Raw genomic sequence first — 21463 nt, forward strand, 5'->3', positions numbered from 1 at the left:
TGATCTGAAGCACATAGGACAATATTCTTTTTTCTACTGTGTGGTTTTTGCTCCTTTTCCTTACCTTTTGAAATGTGGCCTAGTTCCCAGGTGACATTGATCATAATCTCCATCACAGAGGCGGCCAGCCCTGCATCCCTCACCTCAGCAGGTGTAACACGGCATCAAGCAGCAACTAGAGCTATGTCCCATCAAGGTGCTATAGGCCTCTCCTGCTTTCCCGCCTTTTTTAACCTCAGGGCTGTCATGAGCACTGTGGCTGCTTTGGCCCATTTATTCTCTACCCCAGTGCCTTACAGAGGCAGGCCAGGCCTATTGAAACCCTTAGCCTTTCCTCTTCTGAGCAAACAGCTCTCAACTCCCTTCAGGAGTTGCAGGAGAGGTGTGTGTAAAGAGACAAACAGCAGTGTGAAGGCCTTTCTATGTGGTGAAAAATATGCAAGCCATGCCATTGGTGAGCCAAGAGCTAATATTGGGAGGAGGGACCACCTGCCTCCTAGAGCAGCTTGGAATCTGCCCCTTGTGGTTGTGCTTAAGATGGTCGCTAGCCTACGTCTAGGCTGCATACGCAGGATACCTTTTGACCACATTTGAACCATGTGCCTCCCCCCCTTTTGACCACATTTGAACCGCATGTGTGTCCCGCCCCCCAAAGAATAGACACTGTAGTTTATTCTTCACCAAGTTACAATTCCCAGCAACCCTTAACAAAACACAGTGCCCATAATTCTTTGGGGGCAGGGCAGGGAATAAGTATAAAACATGCTTTAAAGCAATGTAAAGGCCCTGGTCCCCAGTTGCTTTACATCCAGAACAAACAGCTGGCTTACTTCATAAGAAGTTGGTGTCTGCTGAAAGCTGTAACTTCATTTCAGCATTATACAAATAGGAATAGCTGTTGTCTCCCTCCTCTCTTGAGCAAACAGTTTGCTTTCCCTCACGAGGTGCAGGAATGGAATGTGGCAGGGGCTAAATTGTTGCCCAGCGGCCTAAGCCTTTGCTGCAGGAACACAATGGAGAGAGGGTGATAGCTCCCAGGCACTGCCCTCTCTTAAGGTTTTTATAGCTCTACATTTATTTCTCATGTGGGTACATGTGTCTGGCTGTCTATATCACCACAAGACTATGGAATCGCAGAGTTCATTTTACATGATGCCCAAGCATAGTACTTGTATGGAAATATGTTATATATTAGTGGTAGGAAAGCATAGGATGACTGCTCAAATAAAACTGCACCCGCCACCCATGGCAATCTTCTTCCCAAGCTGCTAGTATATTGAACTATGTTATGATGAAACAACTAGATTTCATGGAAGAACAGGAGTGAATGCAGGTGACCACTTACCAAGTGGTAAATTACCACAGTACATATAACACTGGCATGCAGTCTACAGTACAGTGGTGCCTCGCAAGACGAAAATAATCCGTTCTGTGATTCTCTTTGTCTAGCAGTTTTTTCGTCTTGCGAAGCAAGCCCATTGACGGATTAGCGCTATTAGCGGCTTTTAGCGGCTTATCTGCTGATTGGATCAGCTGATGAGCGGCTTAGCGGCTTAGAAAAAGGGGGGGAGGGAAAAAAACCAGCAGGAACTCGCAAGACATTGTCGTCTTGCGAAGCAAGCCCATAGGAAATTCGTTTTGCGAAGCACCTCCAAAACGGAAAACTCTTTCGTCTAGCGAGTTTTCCGTCTTGCGAGGCATTCGTCTTGCCGGGCACCACTGTATCAAGAAGCAGTTGACATGAACATTGAAGTACATTATCAACTGGCAAGTCTTATATGCATCCACCCATTGGTTGCATTTGCATATCATAAAGCAGAGTTAAGAGGGACCAATGAATCACAATACCTGGCTTAGTACTACGTTTGTTTTGCTCCAAACAAACCATGAAACAAAGGTTTCTTCTCGGCTTACCCATCATGGTTTGGGGAAGGGGGAATTCACTGGCTCAGGTATAATGCCAAGCTAGGGATGGTGGTTTGTAGCTCCCATTGGGGGAGGAACTAAGTGGAAGCAATCTTTGTGTTTACAGTAAACCATTAAATATAGTTTGCTACAACACGTGAACTGAACCACTGTAACAAAGCCCATTAGGGTTGTTGCAGGACACTCAGCATGGATCAAGTGAAACACAGGATTAATGCAACGTATCACAGTAAAACCTCTGAAGAGAAATAATTAAGAAATGGACACGGGTTTATGTAAAAAAAATGAAGTGTATTTCAGGAGTATTTGAACATCAACATGCAGGTACAACAGGAATAAAAATTATTGCACCTCTATTATGTGGCAATTGTTCAAGTTTCTAAAAACACTTATATCCCAACTTTATGTTTCTGCTAGTCAGGTGCTGATTGGCACCAACTTGAAATTGAAAGGTGGGCTCACAGCCTCCAGAATAACAAAAACCAAAACACAATGTAAACACACACACAGCTGTAAAATCACCCACTAGAAGTACGGCATCATCCTTCATGTCCAGTAAGAGAAAACTGGAGAAAGACACAATCCTCCCCACAGGAAGAAACAAACAAAAAACCCAAAGAACACCTTAATTCAGTGCTAATGAGGGAAAAAAGCCCCACAGGTCATTCCTTTTACCCTGTCTATGTTGAGTATTCTTCCGTAGCATAACAAACACCAAAAAGTCTTAGGCATTGTTCCCCAGGAGTGGTTTTTAGGCAAGGCGAAAGTCTAATATTTACACTTAATATCTATTTGATGGTTTTAGATGCACCATATAATGGTGTGAAGTATTGCTGAGAAATGCACCAGCTGGATATTGAAAGGTTTAAAGGCTGTATGTAGGAAACTAAAGTTGAAATTCTAGACACCAAAGAAAATAAGAGAAAGTGGGAAAGCAACTTGCTAAGGGGACTGTGTATATTGCATGCCTAAACAAAGTTATCCAATCACCCCCATTCATGGAACATCATGGAGATCAGTCTCAGCTAAGTGGATCAACACTGTATACATATAGTGGCTTAACTAGACTATAGTTATGCAAACACCTGTCTCCTCAACATGGTAACATCAGTTCAACTCTCATCACATGCTGCCTCCTTATAAGCACTTAAAAATATTAAGCCTAAGACCTTAAATTTTTCCCTCAGAAACATCATGATTGTCTGAACTCTTATATATATATATATATATATATATATATATATATATATATATATATTAATTAGATGTCCAAAGAATAAATCTGATTTACTGCCATGTGGTTTCGATGCAACGATTTTTTGTGGCCAATCATTTTTACTGAAGTGGGACAACAGTTACAGGAATATATCAAGTAACATGAAAAATGAAGGCTTCTGCAGGCTTTAACAATTACATAGGTTTCCTGGTAATGGTAGAATGAATACATAAAAAGGTAATATCTAAGTGGCATCTATACAGAAATGAGGTGGCCCAATATGCTTTATTTGGCTAAACTAGAGATATAAATCCTTTGGCTGCCTTTGTGTAAACAGATGCTACAAGGTATGTTTGAAGCTACATTATTCATCCCCGGGGCTCAAATTCACACAGTGTAAATCAATGCATTTAATATTTTTACATTATTCAAGTTAATGTGCATTTCTGAGTGGCTATGCCATCAATTCCCTTTCTCTGAATGTATGTATTCACTGAGGCCCCAGTTGCCTCTGTTCTGAGGGCAACACAGCAAAGTGATAGGAAAGGCTGGTAAGATAAAGGTGTGGCTCGATGGAGGAAAGCCTAATGGTTTATTTTAAAAATGTTGATGCATAAATTTAGCTATTGTGCACTGGTGGCAGGATTAAAGAGATTAGCAGATCTTAAATCATTGTGGGGAACTACTATTGAAGTTTTGAGTACTGAAGCTTCAAGTTCTGTATGAGAAAGCCAATGGATCTTTCTGCAGCAATACAACACACACACACACACACACACACACACACACACACACACACACTATTCCCTTTATTACACTTACACACACACACACACACACACACACACACACACACACACACAGGCTAATATAAAGAAAACCCCAAAGCAAAAATAAATTGGTCCAAAACTAAAACCAAATAATTGGGTATGTAGTGGGGAGAATCAGGGAGTTTGGGCAAGACACACTTGAAATGAGATTATAATAAATTAAGGATTTAAGAGAATATTCCTAGTCAAAAAGTACATGTAGGCTCTTGTAAGGAGAAATGGTGCAGGAAGAGCCTTCATATCAGAAACCTGGCTGAGCAATAAAGCTGTGTTGTAATGAATTGCAGCGCTTGCCCTGGAGAGCTATTAGTCAACATGTGATCACCTCTGTAGGTAGAACAGCAGACTATGCAAATAATTACTTTCTCTGCTCACACAGAAACACACAGATGCATTCTGTTAGGCAAGGCTGTAAGTATTGTGGAGTTTATGGAAATAGTTACTTTTGCCTATAAACTGTAATTAGATTCAATAAGTAATATTCTTGAAATGCTGCTGCTAGTGCTATACTGTATGTATCAGTGCAGTATCATAGACTCAGATGTCTTTAAGCAAAAAGCACCAACTCATGTTGAACTTTCAAAAACATTCAAAAGGTTACTTAGAAAATATAGACATTTAAGAAAGGTAGAAGGTGGATTAAACAATGGAAGGGACCGTTGAATTATAATAAACTTACTATATGACTGAAGGGTCAATTTACTGAATTACCTACTTACACTTGGGAAAGAGACACTAATGCTAACAGGACTATTTCACCTAGACACGGTTTGGTCTTAGCTGCCTCCTGATGAATCAATGAAGATCACTTCTCTCACTCACAAAGTCAAATGAGAACACACCACTGGATTTTAACTTTCGTCCACAACAATCAAGATAGCTCCATAAGACTGGGGGTGTGATAGTCCCAAATGTTTGCGTCTCACAGCAACATGTCAGTAAAATAAATTAGCTTAGATTGCTAAAGCAGGGGTGGGGAACCTGTGGCCTCCAGGTGTTATTGGACTGCAACTCCCATCAGTCCTAGCCAGCATGACCAATAGTCAGGGATGATGGGAGTTGTAGTTAGCAATCACAGTGAAAGCCTACAGGCCCCTTACTCCTGAGTTAGCATAACTGAAGCACCATGTGCCTCTTTTGAGGTTACTGACTACTTTGAGCAAAAAGGATTAAAAATTCTAAAAAGGGAGAAAAAGAAGTAATCTTCTTTTAAATCAAAGCCTTTTTAAAAACAAAAACAAAGATAAACGAAAGATTTTATTTTGCCGTTTTGCTTAACGTTCTTTTTAAAAGGAGGGTATTGCCCCACTGCACAAGCTGACACAAGGTTTCCTCACAGATATACATAAATTGGACGTCTATGATATGTAAGAAAATATGTGAGGTGGCATAATGATTCAGAACAGTCTGCCATCAAAAGTGTTTATTTTAATCCTTGCCAACTTAAAAGACATGACCTAAAATTTTGGAAACAAGGACTAAAATTTGGAATTTGTGCTCAAAATGTGCCATTTCTAAGTGAGCGGTCTAATTTGGCAAATGTAATTCCCTGGAATTTTGAAAGAAAATAGATATTTAACAGAATGCTTCAAATTTAGGGCCAAAAATGTTGGGGGGGGGCGGGGAGTTTGGAAATCATTTTTTTAATCTTGCTTTAAAGATACCCTGCTAAGAGGCATCAAACGCTGAGTACAAAAATAGAATTGCAAGAATGAAAAAGGCAAGAGTGTGAAAACACAAATCAACAAAAAAAGTTGCACAAGTTTTGTGTTTTATATTTGTGTTCTACTAATGTTGTCTTTGCTTCTGAATGTAGATATGTTGCTATGTTTTCTTCACGACGTCACCATCTGACAACAGGAAGTCTCTTGTTTGTGATTGACCTCCAGCCTCTCCGATTTCTCCTGGCATCAGAGCAGTTTCCTTTTTGGAATTCTGGCTAGAATCTGGTCCAGATGAAACCCCTGTGCTCTGCCTTGCTGTGCCATCTGCCTGTTTTTCAGGTGGAGGCAATTGCCACCTGTCCTCCAAAATTTCAGGTACCTTAGAATTACCAGTCCCTGGCTTCTCTTTTGCTCCCACTGAACACTCTGGCTCCAAAGACTCTGCTAGGCTTTCGGACCCAATATGGGAACCACATATTTTAATGAGACTACCTATGCTGAAAGGTTTGGCTGTTACTGGGCCTGGGCCTTCCTTTAGTGTTTCCTGCATTTCTTCCTTTGGCATACTCTCTTTCATATGAAACAGTTCCTTCGGGGGGAACTCTTCTCTTGTTCTTTCTAGTTCTCTTGAGCCAGATACATTAATATTTCCTGGGCCCAACATGCCTTTTGCACCTATTGCTAAAGGAGCTGGGCAAACTGATTTTCCATTTTCAGCTGCTGCATCAATTGTGAGACTTGGTCTTCCTATAGGACAACTTAAGTTTGTATCACTTGCATGACTTTTGTGTTTTGAAACTAATGCTGCAGATGACAAACCTTGTGATTCTTCGGCATCAGGAGACCTTTGTGAAGATGTTTTGCCACTGCTTGTCAGGTTCGGAATACTGGTGCTTTCCTTGACAGACTGGGCTTCCTGTTTCTGAGGTGCATCTTTGCAGTCCATTTGGCTTATTAGTGGAAGAGAGCTTGTGCTAGTTGTGCAAGTAGAAGAAGAAAGTGCTAACAAAGGCTTAATATCATGAGACAACATATAAGTAGTTTCTGTAGAAGCAAATTCCTTCAGGTTATCTTTGCCACTTGCCAACCCTGAACAGTCACCTTGACCGAGCTGCAGATATCTCACTGGTAGGCACTTCACCTGCTCTGGGCAGTCTATGCTTTCCTGGATAATCAGAGTTTGTTTAGGGTCCTCAGCATCTTCGAAACAGGCACATTTCTGATTAGCAAGTCTGAGAGTATTGCCTTGTCCTGACCCTAATTGGGTTTCAGAATCTGTTAGCTTAACTGCTTCACAGTCACCAAATTTTTCAATAGGAGAAGTTCTCACACAAACTTCAGATTGTGACTCATCTATACCAGTCAGTGGTGTCCTTGCAACATCCTTTGGTTGGTGTTGATCCGCCCCTTTCTGCAAACTGACAGTTTTTGGTTCCTCAGGAAGAAACGCATCGTCCTCCATACTGTCTTTGCTTTCCAACTTGGAAGAACGCTTCATATCCTCAGAGAAAGGATCAGAAACTTGGTGGTCTCTACTGAAGGCTGGCCTGTCCATTTTCTTTCCATCTTGACTATCTTCTGATCCTTCGTCAGTTTCATCTTCAGAAGAATCTACTTCTGTGATGGCCTCCTGCTTCTGTAGAGACTCCCTTCGCTCCACCCTGTCGTGCCGAATAGGTCCCAGTTTTCTGGAAGAAGGTTTCTGCAGGGTCCCTTTTTCTGCAAGTCCAACTTTGCCTCCAGTTGTTTCACTCATGGATTCCTGCCAACTTTGGAGGCCAGGATCTCTCTGGAGCATCTCCTTTTTGAATTCTGAATGGGAGATGTCCAAGCTATGCTTGCGCGAAGACGACATCTTTTTTTCTGAAGAGAGAGAGGAGGTAAGTTTTTCAGCTGACTGGACTCTCTTCAGCAAAGGGGATCTTGGTGGCTCAGCACTCTTGGGCCTTGAAATCTGTCGGACGAGAGGTGGGGAGGAGTGTAACTTGACAGGAAATGATTGCATGATGCCTGAACTGCCAACTGAATGCCCTGGCAAAGGAGAAGGGGAGCGCTGAGGCGACGTAGACTGTGGGGTTGGCGAGGGAGTGTGAGCTAGTGGCGAGAGAGGAATGTTCCCTGCAGATTTACGTCGTGGAGATCGATATTGCCGTTGAAGCTTTGGTGCTAGTCCATGCAAAGAGCTGGGTCGGATATGTCCCGAACTAGCAGGGGAGTTGGGAACACTCGAACTAGGTGAACTGCTCTGAGAAGAGTTTCCACCAACTGTGAACATAAAAAAGTAGGATATTTTAAAAAAGCATGGAAATACATTGAGAAACATTAGGAACTGCTATAATACGAGCATCACATTTGAAATAAGTTGGCTACTGCAACCTGGCAAAGGTGGGGTTGAATTTAGGCAGTTGTGGCCCACTGCAACAGGAAATATCAGTCAGCTACACCCTGTCTCAATTGTGCTGCTTTCCCCCACTATTTTCTACACCACATTACCATTTTTGGTGCTTGGCCACAACACAGTGAGAGAATTCAAGTTACAGCAATCAAACTCTTTTACCTCTTCCAAGAGGTTCATGCTTCACTTTGGGAACCGTGATAGTTTGTAAGACATGTCTCCTTGTGCCCTTCAGGCTGAGAAAATGCTACATTATTACTACCAAGTCCGAAAGATTTGCTTAAGGTCTGCCACTCTCTACTCTCTGCTTCCCCTTTTACCTGAATGTGCAGACTCAGGAGTAGATCGGTAACTCTGTGTTGGTGAACGAGGGGAGAGGTTTTGAGTAGGTGAACCAGGAACACTCTCTCCAGATGACAGAGAACGGTTGAGAGAAGACAAACTCCTGCTGGTGTGAAGCAGAGAAGCCTGCTTGGTAATCTTCCTGAACAGAGAGCTCTTCTTCTTACTGAGAAAGTGAAAGTGAATACTATCATCATTTGTAAAAACAAATAGGATCAGCATCTTTGATATGCATCTTTTCCCAGCGAAAACTTGGATCCAGAAGAGACTTCTGTAGACAAGGTGCAGGGGGGTGGGCAAATTTTGCCGGTTTCCCTTTCTCCCGGCAACCCTACCCTGTGCTATTCCCATGCAGAGGACCCTACAGGCATCCAGAGTAGATTTTTTAGAAGGTGCAGATGGAGGCAATTCTGAGACCACCCTGTTCATAAGCAGGAACTTCACTTATGGAACTCTGGGTGCAACCCATAGCTTACTAAAATCGTCTCTCACTGTGTAATTCTTGTGATATAAAACATTCACTAGCAGAAGATATTTCTGCAATTTTCCTTGGCAACTGCTATCAGAGCATAATTTCATTTCCTAAAAGAAAGCATCACTAACCTTTCCTGTCCATCTTTTGTTTTGCTTTTCTTGTTCCTCCTTGCCATCTTTGATTTATAGCTGGCCTTCCGAGCTGGCCCCACTTTAATTGATGTGTTCTCAAAAGGTGTAGTAGATATGGACACTTTATTTCCACTCTGCCAGCAAGAAAAACACACACACACACATTTTACTTATCTCTTTATCTCTCATGAGTATTTTGGTTGGGCTGGATGTTAATACTAGGGGAAATGCCAGTCTACCACTGTGTGGCTTAAATTAGCCTCTGTAATTCTGTTTCCTCTTCTCCAATATGTATTTATTCATTTTGTCTTTAGAAAATGCTGCTAGAAGGTCTTCTTGAGTCACAGGTTTTTCAACTAATTAAGCAACATTTTTTTTAGTTGAAGGACAGCCACAAATAGTTTCAACACTGTGATTCCCATTATGCATAAATTTGTTAAGGTAACCAGAAGACAATCAAATAAATTACAACATGTCCAGCAGCTTCATGCTAGAAATTATTTCAAGCAGCATTTCCCAACTCCAGCACTTCTACTTGGTTTTATCTTTGGTATTCCTTCCTCTTCTAAAGCATGGGTGGATGACCTGTGGACCGCCATATGTTGTTGGACCAATTCCTATCATCTTTCACTACTGACCATGGTGGCTGGGAGGTTAAGAGTCCTACAAAAACAGGAGGGTCACAGTTGCCCATCCCTGCTCTAAAGAAATATTTATTCAAATTACTCCCCATTCAGGCAACAGGTTCAAAGTGCATTTGCTCCTTGCATTTCTCATGCAAGTTCCTTCTTTGTCAACTGAACTCCACTGCTGCTCCATAGCATAGGAAGGCTTGCAACTTCTGTGGTGTCACAGGCACAAATCTACTTGTGAAACTGTATTCCAGAAGGCACTCCAAATGCTAGCTAGATAAAACTTTCCGCCAGCAACAACATATTACTGTCTGATGTGTGAGGAAAATGAATCAGAAGCACTACCCTGAAGAGAAGCATTTGGACCTTCCAAAGAAATCATTTCACATTTACCATGTGGAAAAGCCTTAAGACAAATCAGAGCAAAATGCTTTAAAAAAATAGTTTTCAATCTACGATGAGAGCAATAAGAGAAAATAGTGTTTTGCAGCTTAAAAAATAGAAAAATAATTCAAATAGCATGTTCCTTATGGTGAAAAAGGATTCATGTTTTAGTAATGCCGCTATTAATGCTTTTGGTTCATCTGCCTCTATTTTTCTAGTACAATATGCTAGGTTCTGTATTGCAGAAGCCTTTACAACGCAAGACTCCTTGAAACTTTTACCCTGTCTCTCAAAACCAAACTTCAGGACAGTGTACAACATAGTAATCAAAATACAAATAAAATAATTAAAACTAATGAACAGCATACTAAGAGCAACATACAGTGGTGCCCCGCAAGACGAATGCCTCGCAATACAAAAAACTCGCTAGACGAAAGTTTTTTCCGTTCGCGATTTGCCTCGCAAGACGAATTTCCCCTATGGGCTTGCTTCGCAAGACGAAAACGTCTCGCGACTTTTTTTCTTTGACTAAAAACAAAGACATGTTTTGTTTATAAAGTTAATTTATTTTCCCTTAAATTTTTGAACTGCTCTTTACAGTATGTGTGACTTTAAAGAACAGTTAATAAACTGTTGTTGTACCAAATTTGGCTTTGTTTGGACTTTTTTTGACCATAGGAACGCATTAATTTATTTTCAATGCATTCCTATGGGATTTCGTGCTTCGCAAGACGAAAAATTCGCTAGACGACAAAAATTGCGGAACGAATTAATTTCGTCTTGCGGGGCACCACTGTATAAGAGCAACATATAAAAGCAACATAGATTAAAATCATCAGCAAGATAAAGCAAAGTCTGGGGAAATAAATGGTCAGACACCAATATGACACAAAGGGATACTCCAGGAGAACCTCCTTGGGGTAAGCATCCCTTTTTTTATTAAGTATTTATGTTTATGCACACTGCACTTGTCGCACAGCACTTGTGTATACTCCATCTTTACCTTCAAGACCAACTCCACCACTTCAGTATGAACCAGTCCATGTACAGGCTCTCCATTCACATGGGTTATCAAGTCCCCTTCTCTCAGACCAGCCTCACTTGCAGGGCCACCTTCTTCTACATGCTGACAATATAGAGACAATGCATCAATTTCAACAAACAGAATCATCTGTTCATGTTATCTGCCCCTCAACTCTACATACAAACCAGTCTCAGAATTTCCGTGCACTATATGCTAGAAGGTGATGCTATGCTCGCTACCAAGTTTTTCATTTGGACCTTTGTGAAGATATAAATGAACTACCTCATACCAAGTCAGACCGCTGGCTCATCTAGCCCACTCGTCTATCTAGCATACATTCTCTGGGGTCTCAGGCAGAGGTCTTTCTCAGCTTATCTACCTAACTGGAGATGTCAGGGACTGCACCTGGGGCCTTATAGCTGCATGGCATGTGGTGTGGTTCTGCTACTCATCTCTAAGTTATTAATAATAATTTCTCTCCCAATACAAATAGTTATGAATATTTATGAGTCAAGATGGGTAAACAATCAATTGCAAGCATGAAAACAACCCAAATGATGACGTGTTCAATTTGTGGCGTGTGATCCTGTGCCTTATGACAGCTAAGTCTTCTACATAATGCAGACCTTGTCAAGGTCAAGCAGAATAAGGATCAGAAGCAGATTTACAAAAGCAATTATTCTATTCCATGTTATTATTGTATCACTGATAATTAGATTCAAACAATAATCACCATTTTGATGAGGAAACCTTAAGTGATGTCTATAGGGAAATTGGGGCACTCTTTCCCCTCCCATTTCTTTTTAACCTGTGAGCATCATGCAATTAAAACTGAGAAGCATTCTTTGTGGGGAATGGCTCTGGCAAACAATCGCATATAAACTTCAAAAAGAGAACACGTATACAAGACAGGCTGTCTGAGAATACGGGTGAAGGAGAAACAGCAAGCACACACAGCAAGCCCCTTGTATAATTCACAGCTGAACTGAATTCCAAATCCCTAGTCGATTCAGTGGGAAGACAGTGATGCTTTAAGACATGTAATCAACTCCAGGCAGATGTGTGAAAAATCCTAAGGGAAGGAGATGATCCGAAGCAGACCATCATTGTCAACACAGCTCAGAAGGAATTAAATGTAATTAACCCAGGGGTTACAACTCTGATAGAGAGCTTCCCACCCCCCACCCAATATATTTCTGTAGAAGAGAGACACCGTTTCTGCGTTGATTCTAGGAAGAGCCAAGGAAAAACAAGGGGTTTTATTGGGCCCAGTTAATTAAAGGTTCTTTCCAAATTAGGCTATAAGCGAGTCATATCATGACTGAGACGAACGTACCCAGACCATGTGTTGCACTGTGTAGACATCACTGTTCCCCATGTAGACTCTAATAGCACGAAGTGTGAAGCCGTATTTCTTCCCAGCTCGGTGGATGATGATTGGTGGTTTGGGATTCATGACAGCAGGAGAAAAGTCCCGACTTGGAGATGAGTCTCTTGAAGATGGATTGGAGGAGAGAGAATGAGGTGACATTGGACTAGCCAATGGAGAACACGTATGGTGCTCTACATGAAAATAAAGAAGGACTGCAAATTAGAAAGCCTGGTTTTCATAAGAAAATACAATGTGCATTAAATTATGAAAGCGGAACAAAATATCTTGATTTGTAACACTTGTAGAATTATAGCACTTGCATTTGAAAAAGCCTAGTGACACTTGATTCCTCTTTTCTTGGCCACTGAAAATATGTTTTAACAAATCAACATCAGAGAAACGGAATATCAGGATTGTGCATTACTTGTCACCGCTAACCTAGCCAAGTTATACTCTTATTCTGCAACTGACCTTTAAGCATGTCCTAAAAAATATTCTGATTTCAGATCTGAAGCTATGGGTTTTTCTTCTTCTATAAAATCACCTGTCTCAAAAGGAGTGATTTCACAGGCATAACATGATCAAGAGGTTGGAGCACCTTCCTCATGAAGAAAGCCTGAAGTGTTTTGGCTGTTTAGTTTGGAAAAATTACAGAAAGCATGACAGAAGTTTAGAAAAATATTAATGGTATAGAGAAATGTTTCATATAAACAAACAGACCCTAGGAACATGAAATGAAACTGATGGCCACTTGAATCAAGAGTCAGGACATTAAAAAGAAGCACTTTTGCACACTGCCCATAAATAAGGCATTTAATACCATAGGACGATGTGGGATTAAGCAACTTCATAAAGGATACTCATCCACAGCCACTGGCTGTGAACTGAATTGCCATATTCCCTATTCACTGTATAACCACACTGTCTAGTATGCCAGACAATGGGAGCAAACAGCAGGTGGTCATGGTTAAGTAAATGGAAAATATTGGCCCACACTGACTCATTTCTGGACATAAAATGCTGAACTTGACCACAGAAATGAACCAATACTGTCTATGGCAGGCAATGAGAAAAAGGGCAACCCCGCACAGCGAATTTTACCCATTTGAAACTCATTCTGTTGACTTAAGTAGAGAATTCACCCACAGCTTGTTCTTTCAATGAATGTTAGAGCTAATGACATGCCGGGAGCAGTGCACAGCTCCTTAAGAATGAGCCGTCAGAAGAGGGTTATATGCAAATAGCTGCCTAGGGCCATATTGCAGCCACATTGAGGTTAGATTTCTATTTCTATGGTTCAAATGAACTTAGTAACTTGATCCATTGCAGCATTTTTTTTACACCATCTCAGCTGTTCATGAAATTCTTGAAATGCAGTAATGTGGGTAGATGCCTGCACAGCTACAAGACACCTACATTTTTCTCATGCTTGCAATTTTAACATGCTGCTCCATAAACATCTACAAACAAAAGAAGCTGCATTTTAAGAAACTATAATAAAATAGCTTGTGGTAGATGTAGTTAAAAAGCTGACAAATAAATTGCTGTCCTTGATATATAATTGAGTTATAAATGGCAAATCATTACATCTTCACCGCCAGAATAACATGACTTTAAATGAATCTTGGCCCAACTTGAAATATATAAAGGTATTACTTCAAGTGCTTAAAAGTCCTCTGGTTTTAAGCAAGTCACCCAAATAATACTCTTTCCGTATCTTACCTGAAGGAATTAGGAGAGAGAGGGCTGTGGCCGATGCTGACTTAATCACTTTATTAACAGGACGTGTGGTCCGTTTTTCCCCAGACTCCCCAGAGAGTAGCCTATGTCGGGCTCGCCGCACTGCCAAGTCACTTGTGGCTTTAGGAGTAGTAAACTCTGGGCCCTCGTTGCTATTACTGCGAGTGCACTGATCAGAGAAGTCTGTAGTGCTTCCAGCTACAGTATCAATTAAAATAGATTAGAACCATAGGGAATTTCTAACAGTCTGTTCCCCTGCAGGCACGTATATGAAATCAAAGTCATGTTTACACACAGCCCGACAGTGAACTTTCCTCAGAAGCAAACCCAAGCCCTGAAGCCTTATTTATAGATGCATTTAACTAGGGGTGTTATAATCTCAACAAAATTACCATGTTTTCCTTCTGCTACAAAAACACATAATTAAGCCAAAGAAACTTCACCCCAAACACCCTGAATAAAGCTAACTCTGCTACTGTGTTGGAAGTAGCAGAAGTCTGAGATTTTTTTGGGGGGAGGGGTGGTATTAAAGATCCAAACAACATGATGAAAAAAGAAGACCAGTTAATCTATCAACAAAAGTTGGGGACAAAGACCACAACCTGTTTGTTTGCTACTTCTAAACAAGATGTTCTGTATTATAGAAGGCATTATGACATAGCTTTTAATATTTTAACATGGACCCGACAAAAAAGCAGTCCAGTTTTTTTACGGTTCCGAAGTAAAGCCAGCTGTTGGCCCTGTGGATCTGTGAAAACTTGAGTAACAAGATTCTTGAGAAACAATCTCCTTACCTGCGACAGGTGAGCAAGACTGCAACTCCCTGCCACCCAGGTCTATCTATATCACCTCAGAGAGCTCACTGGACATCTATGTGTGGGTTAACATCTGAATATGGTTTATGAATGTAAAATCCAGTGCATGTAGTGCCAAATTGCATTGTTGATCCCCAGACTGTGTGTGTGGTATCACCCACACTGTTCAGATCTATGTGACATTTATGCACATACTCCCTGTTCAATATGACGCCTATGCATAGAGGCCTAACAGAACAGAAGCATCCAGGGAGGCAAAATTTTTCTACCCCATATTGTGTAAGGAGATGTTTAGAATGACCTGCCCAGATAACAATAAGCTTAGTGCACCTAGCGGAGACAATGCTTCCATCTTGAAAGGCACATACCTGTCAGTGTTGAGCTGCTCATATTACTGACAGTTGAAGAGGGTGTTTTTAACCCATCCTCATCATCCAGTTGTAGTTCTCGCTCCACAGGTTGTTCTGGAATTGGAAGAGGGTGACTTTCCCGTGGCTGTGTCCCATCCAGCTGTTTCTTTTTACCTTCTTCCTCAGCTGAAATGGCAAAGCGGGGCATGTCTAGAAGCCCAGAGCATCGCCGGCGGACAGTCAGAGGTGGACTGGAGTCACTCTCTGTGTGAGAGGATTCAGACACTGAGAGATGTTTCCGCAGTCTGTAGGGAAGAGAACAGAACAAACCCCAGATAATTTATTTTTCAGGAAGTTGGTGATTTCAAGATGCAGCTACTGTTAATGATATACAAGCATAATAAAGCAAAAGTCAAGAATGAGCGATCTAGTTGGAGCAAACTTTGACATGCTTATAAAAAAGGCAAGATAATTTGGTGCTATGATTTGTTAATCAAAGTGATGGTATTTCAGTCAAGACAGAACTGAAATTAGATGATTTGAAAAGACTAAAAAGCCACTATTGAAGCCACAAATTTCACAAATATGTTAGGCAATTTATCAAAACTTTTAATCTCAAACACCCCATGCTCCCTATCAATATAGGTAGCTGTGGTTGCATTTCTTTCTATTTTTCAGTACACCAAAACCAACGTATAAGTGGATATTATATTTAGAAATAAAGCTTTCAGAAATCTAAAACCTTTTATACAGAAATTTTATACACCAATCGCAGAAGAATTGATATAGCACGATTTGAGGGTTGTACTCTATATTCCATTATCTCAGTAAGGCTAGGAGATGGTTTCACTTGCCTAAAAGTCACATTTTGAAGCAGGAACGTACCAGCTACCGTATTTTTTGCACCATAACACTCACTTTTTTCCTCCTAGAAAGTAAGGGGAAATGTCTGTGCGTGTTATGGAGGAAATGCCTACGGGTGGCATGCCTACGGATTTTCCTCCTCTAAAAACTACATGCGTGTTATGGTCGGGTGCGTGTTATAGAGCGAAAAATACGGTAATTCCTCATACTCTTTGACACTATGCTACATAGCAGTACCAATGAAAGATCCAAGTGAAGCAATTATTTGCATTGAGTACAAGTCATAAACTACTGTTTTTCCATTTAGTATCAAAAAAGGGGAAGGCATGATTAATGGCCACAATAGCTGTATATATGTTTCCTCCCCACTCTTACTTTTAAAGAAATCGTTCCTTTCAGCCACATTAAGCATTTTGGTAGTTGAGTGAAGGCCTTTTATTTTGACAGAACAGTTTTTTGGAGAACAGTTTAAAAACAATCTTTACTGAAACTGCATATTGCTTTCCACTATCACTGAGATTTAAGCAGAATATACAGAATTGCAGCTTGAAATATTAAGCTACCAAGTCCACTATTTAGACGTGTATTAGAAGGGAACCTTGGTATCCAGCATAGTCAAAAGTACCAATACGTTTCTTTAAATACATGACTGTAAAAACCTCTACACTGGCACTTTATTTGGATGTTCATGTGAGCATCCCTTTCAGACAAAAGGTAGCCAACATGGTGTCTGTCATTCAGATGATATGGAGTACAATTTCCATTAGCCTGAGCCACCACAGTCAACTGTCAGAGATAAGACGAGCTGTGGCTCACAACATCTGGGGAGCACTGTGTTGATTAAGACCCCTCACAAAATACTTTTTTGCTTAACAGTAAAACTCGTTGCATTATATTTGTTGTGATAAAAGTCTGGCAATGCTTCATGGAATATTAGCATATTATGAAGTTTATCTGTTCATACACTGCTTCTTTGCCCCCACAAACATTATTTTAATCCAGAGGCAGGGAGAAAAAGTAAATGACACCTAGCATTTGTTACGCTCACATTTCAGGAGACCCAATCACCCAGCTGCGGTCTCGACACTTCAGGCCAAGGCTTTCTAGTCTGTCATCTTTTTCCTCACTCAGGCTACGCTTGGTAGGCGGCGGCGTTTTCCTCTCCTCATGGATGGAAAGACGTTCCATACTGCTGTACACCTATAGGTACAATCAAACTGTATATTAGAATGACAACGGTCACTGATAGACTCTTTAAATCACAGGATATTTCAGAATTCCAATTTTTAAACTGAAAAGATGGAATTGGCAATGTCCTTTAATTATCTGCTGAAGCCAACAAGAAGATGTAGGTGCCCACAAATTGCTGTTATTTCTGTAAAGTGATTTTAAGTTCTATGCTTGCAACAGAGGTTTTGGAAAACAAAGCTTCACCAGTTTAATTAATGGTGAGGGTGTTAAGATTTCCAACCCCAGAGATAATCTATTTCTAGAAATTCTGTAGTACAAGCTTAACCAAGAGAGATTTTTTAAAAAAAGAAATCCTACACCCTACTGACTAATTTGCTTAGTCAATCATGCCTCAACAACTGCTTTACAATGACATTTTAAATCATTGAACAGCTAACAGGAGAGAGAGAGAGAAATCTGTGTTTATAAGACTGAACTCAACTGAGAACCTGATTTGCATATGAGACTGATGAAAACAACATTATTAAAAATTCACAACATCAACAGGATAGCTATTAATAAATTATCTGGATGAATTGTCAGACAACATTTTCAAACTATAATGAGCCTTTCGTGCCACCCACATGATGAATGCTGTATTATTTTTCAGAGCTCAAGACACAGGCATGGCTCCATCAGCTCAGTTTTGCACTGTGTCCCCCCAAATACTGCACCTGTACCTCATTTTGTGCCTCATCACTGAGTATTCTGGTTCAGAAGTCAAATTTCAAAATCCATTTGGATTTTTCTAGAGAGCTCCTTGAGCAGGACATAAGGCGCAGGCATTCTGCTCATGCCTATTAGTATTGCTAATTGCTAAGCAAACATCATGTTCTAGGACCTTTTCTGAAAATCCTGCTACGAATTTTCAATTTCCTCCTAACGTCTTGTATATTCTTCTACTGAAATAATTCCCAAAACAGGCCTGCTTATGTGTGTCATCTCTAACAAGTTCCTACCCCCACAAAAGTTGACACAGCAGGTATGTTGCTCTGTGGTTAATTCAATCCCATCAATCACAGCACAGAACTCTGTTGGGCCCAGAGTCCATTTACAAATGGGCAGCTCTTGTACAGGCAAGTAATTACAGTGGTGCCTTGGTTCTCAAACGCCTTGCTATTCAAACAACTTGGAAGCTAAAACTGCAAACCTGGAAGTAAGTGTTCCAGTTTGCAAACTTTTTTCAGAAGCCGAATGTGCTCCGTTTTGAGCGCCACGATTCCATTTTGAGTGTTACTCTGAGTTCTGTCTGTTTTGCTATTTATTTTGCGTTTTTGTTTTTATGGCTCTTTTGTTTTTGTGACTGTGTGGAACCCAGTTCAGCTACTGATTGATTGATTGTGTGACTGCAGTACATTGTTTATTGCTTTCATTTTATGGATCAATGGTTTCATTAGATAGTAAAATTCATGTTAAATTGCTGTTTTAGGGGTTGTTTTTAAAAGACTGGAACAGATTAATCCATTTTGCATTACTTTATATGGGAAAGTGCACCTTGGTTTTGAAACACTTTGGTTTTGGAACGGACTTCTGGAATGGATTAAGTTTGAGACCCAAGGTACCACTGTACCTCCTAAACAGCCTAGCTTCCATGCAAGTTATAGAGATCATACAGCTGTTCATACTGTTTTGACCACAACAGAGTTCAAATCCCATCTACTTATTAAAAACATATACCTTGCTAAACCTTGGTGAACATGAGGAAAACTGCCTAAGTTCCACATGATCATCGTCATTCGTGTCATCCTCTTCCTCAGAATCTAAATGCTGATATCGCTCGGTGCGAGCTGCAAACGAGAACACAAAATTAAGGTCATGTATTCAACAGGCAAGGAACAATTGGCACTCTTGGGATTTACAAATAAATATCCTACTTGAGATCAGGGACTTTCCTGAGATTCATCAATTATACAAGTGGAATATAATTTGGCTTGATTCTTAGATAGCAGTCATTTTTTTCTTTCACAATCAAATTTTCATTTCTCCTGGCCATAAGGTACACAAAGTTATCAAAACGAATTACAAAAGTACAGCTCTTTCAAACTTTTAAAACCAAAGATTCAGGCAGTTCTCCTGTCAGTCCACCATGACTACAATAAAAAGTCGGAGTTTCAATTATTAACACCATGGTTGTAGAAATCCTGTTAGCCTGGCTGTGAACATTCAAATTACTTTTAATATAGTTTTGCTACAGCAAGAGCAACTGAAGCTACTTTTACTGTTATACCTCTGTCACACTTGCTGAGTAAACAACAGATTGTCTGTTAGCTGCACTAATATTCACATCCTCAAGTAGCTGAGACAATAAATGTACTCAACGCATCTTGACAACAGAACGGTGGGACCGAAAAGTGATAACTTTTCTTAGCAGAAACCAATTCAATTGTAATTGGTAGTTTTCATAGCCATGATGGAACTTAATCATTGCATTTAAGGAGCAATGGGCTAGCAAGACAGAATGACAACTAGTCTAATTTTAAATTCTAATTTTGAAACTGACATCTCAAAACAACAAACCAAAATACTTAATTGAGCTGCTTGAGGCACATGCTGTGCTGCAGAAGCAAATAAAATCCACCTTTTCAGGTGCATATTGATTATAGTTGGCCTCAACACCAGCTGCATGCTGTACAGGAGACAGAAATGACAATTCCTATCTGGGAGGCTTAGCTTGAAAGAAAACCTGTATCTGGGTAAGGCAGACTTCTCAAGGCCTCTTGTCAGCTTTCTCAAATTCGAAGCTCTCTCTACAATAGTCTACAAATTGTCTTTTATTTTACTATGAGTAGTTTAGTGCAAACTTTATAGATCAATATGTGCAACAGATCATCCTTAGTGGTCTTGCCTATTTTATAGCATTCCCCCTGTTAATACTTCATTTCCTCATATAACACCAACTTACAATGCACCAAGTTTTACTTTCAAATCCAATCCAACTAAAAGCTTATCATGAGTTTATTTGCACAATGCAGAAGAACCTTAGAATCATAGAATCATAGAATCATAGAGTTGGAAGAGACCACAAGGGCCATCGAGTCCAACCCCCTGCCAAGCAGGAAACACCATCAGAGCACTCCTGACATATGGTTGTCAAGCCTCTGCTTAAAGACCTCCAAAGTAGGAGACTCCACCACACTCCTTGGCAGCAAATTCCACCGTCGAACAGCTCTTACTGTCAGGAAGTTCTTCCTAATGTTTAGGTGGAATCTTCTTTCTTGTAGTTTGGCTCCATTGCTCCGTGTCCGCTTCTCTGGAGCAGCAGAAAACAACCTTTCTCCCTCCTCTATGTGACATCCTTTTATATATTTGAACATGGCTATCATATCACCCCTTAACCTCCTCTTCTCCAGGCTAAACATGCCCAGCTCCCTTAGCCGTTCCTCATAAGGCATCGTTTCCAGGCCTTTGACCATTTTGGTTGCCCTTCTCTGGACACGTTCCAGTTTGTCAGTTAATATAACTCAGACTTCTGAACATTACATTGGAATCCCAGAATGACATTTTTTGCAAGGTGTAATGCAGTATGAGGCTGTATGAGTGATTTCTGAATCAGAAGTTTGAATGGGTTTTGTCTGAAAGCTCAAAATATGCTCATAACTCCCTTTCATTAACAGGTTTGCAAGCTACTCACGTGCACATCTTAATACACAATATTAACAATAATACTGAAAATCATCTACAGTTAACAGTCAACTTTTCCCCCTTACTGTCAAAGTAGCTTGTGTCATCTTCCGATTCTAACTGTGGAATAAATTCTGCCTTTTGTCGGAGTAATCCATTCCAGTCCAAATCCTTGAAGAATCTGTGTTGCTTCACCTCAAAAGCACTCCCTGAAATGACAACATTGTTAGGAATTCTTAAACCATGTCATAGTAAATGAAGCCAGGAAGTCTACCCTTCGAAAAATGTTTAAACATCAGTCTACTGAGCTCAACTGCAAGACCCAATTGCTATGATGGGAACAAGTCAGGGAATGGGGGGGGGGGGAATTGCACCATTCAGCTCTTGCTCCCCATTTGTAAGGACATATTTCTGCTGCAGAACCCTATGTACTTTTAATGGCCATTCTGCCA

At 40.5% G+C, this 21463-nt stretch overlaps 1 protein-coding gene across 1 annotated transcript in view; it reads right to left on the reverse strand.

The window, feature by feature from the left end:
* Window positions 1-2196: 2196 nt before the first annotated feature.
* MAST2 (microtubule associated serine/threonine kinase 2) overlaps window positions 2197-21463 on the reverse strand; it is a 150027-nt gene continuing 130760 nt past the window's right edge. Inside the window, exons 21-30 of the mRNA XM_082226711.1 lie at window positions 21098-21220; window positions 19068-19177; window positions 17209-17360; window positions 15315-15601; window positions 14114-14329; window positions 12356-12582; window positions 10999-11121; window positions 8977-9113; window positions 8352-8539; window positions 2197-7901 (exon numbers count right to left, since the gene is read on the reverse strand). Of these exons, the coding sequence (XP_082082837.1) occupies window positions 5797-7901; window positions 8352-8539; window positions 8977-9113; window positions 10999-11121; window positions 12356-12582; window positions 14114-14329; window positions 15315-15601; window positions 17209-17360; window positions 19068-19177; window positions 21098-21220 (3668 nt within the window). The 3' untranslated portion in view covers window positions 2197-5796. The remainder of the gene's footprint in view (window positions 7902-8351; window positions 8540-8976; window positions 9114-10998; window positions 11122-12355; window positions 12583-14113; window positions 14330-15314; window positions 15602-17208; window positions 17361-19067; window positions 19178-21097; window positions 21221-21463) is intronic.

This window comes from Podarcis vaucheri (genome assembly GCF_965113315.1).
Source record: "Podarcis vaucheri genome assembly, chromosome: 6".
Taxonomy (NCBI): Eukaryota; Metazoa; Chordata; class Lepidosauria; order Squamata; family Lacertidae; genus Podarcis; species Podarcis vaucheri.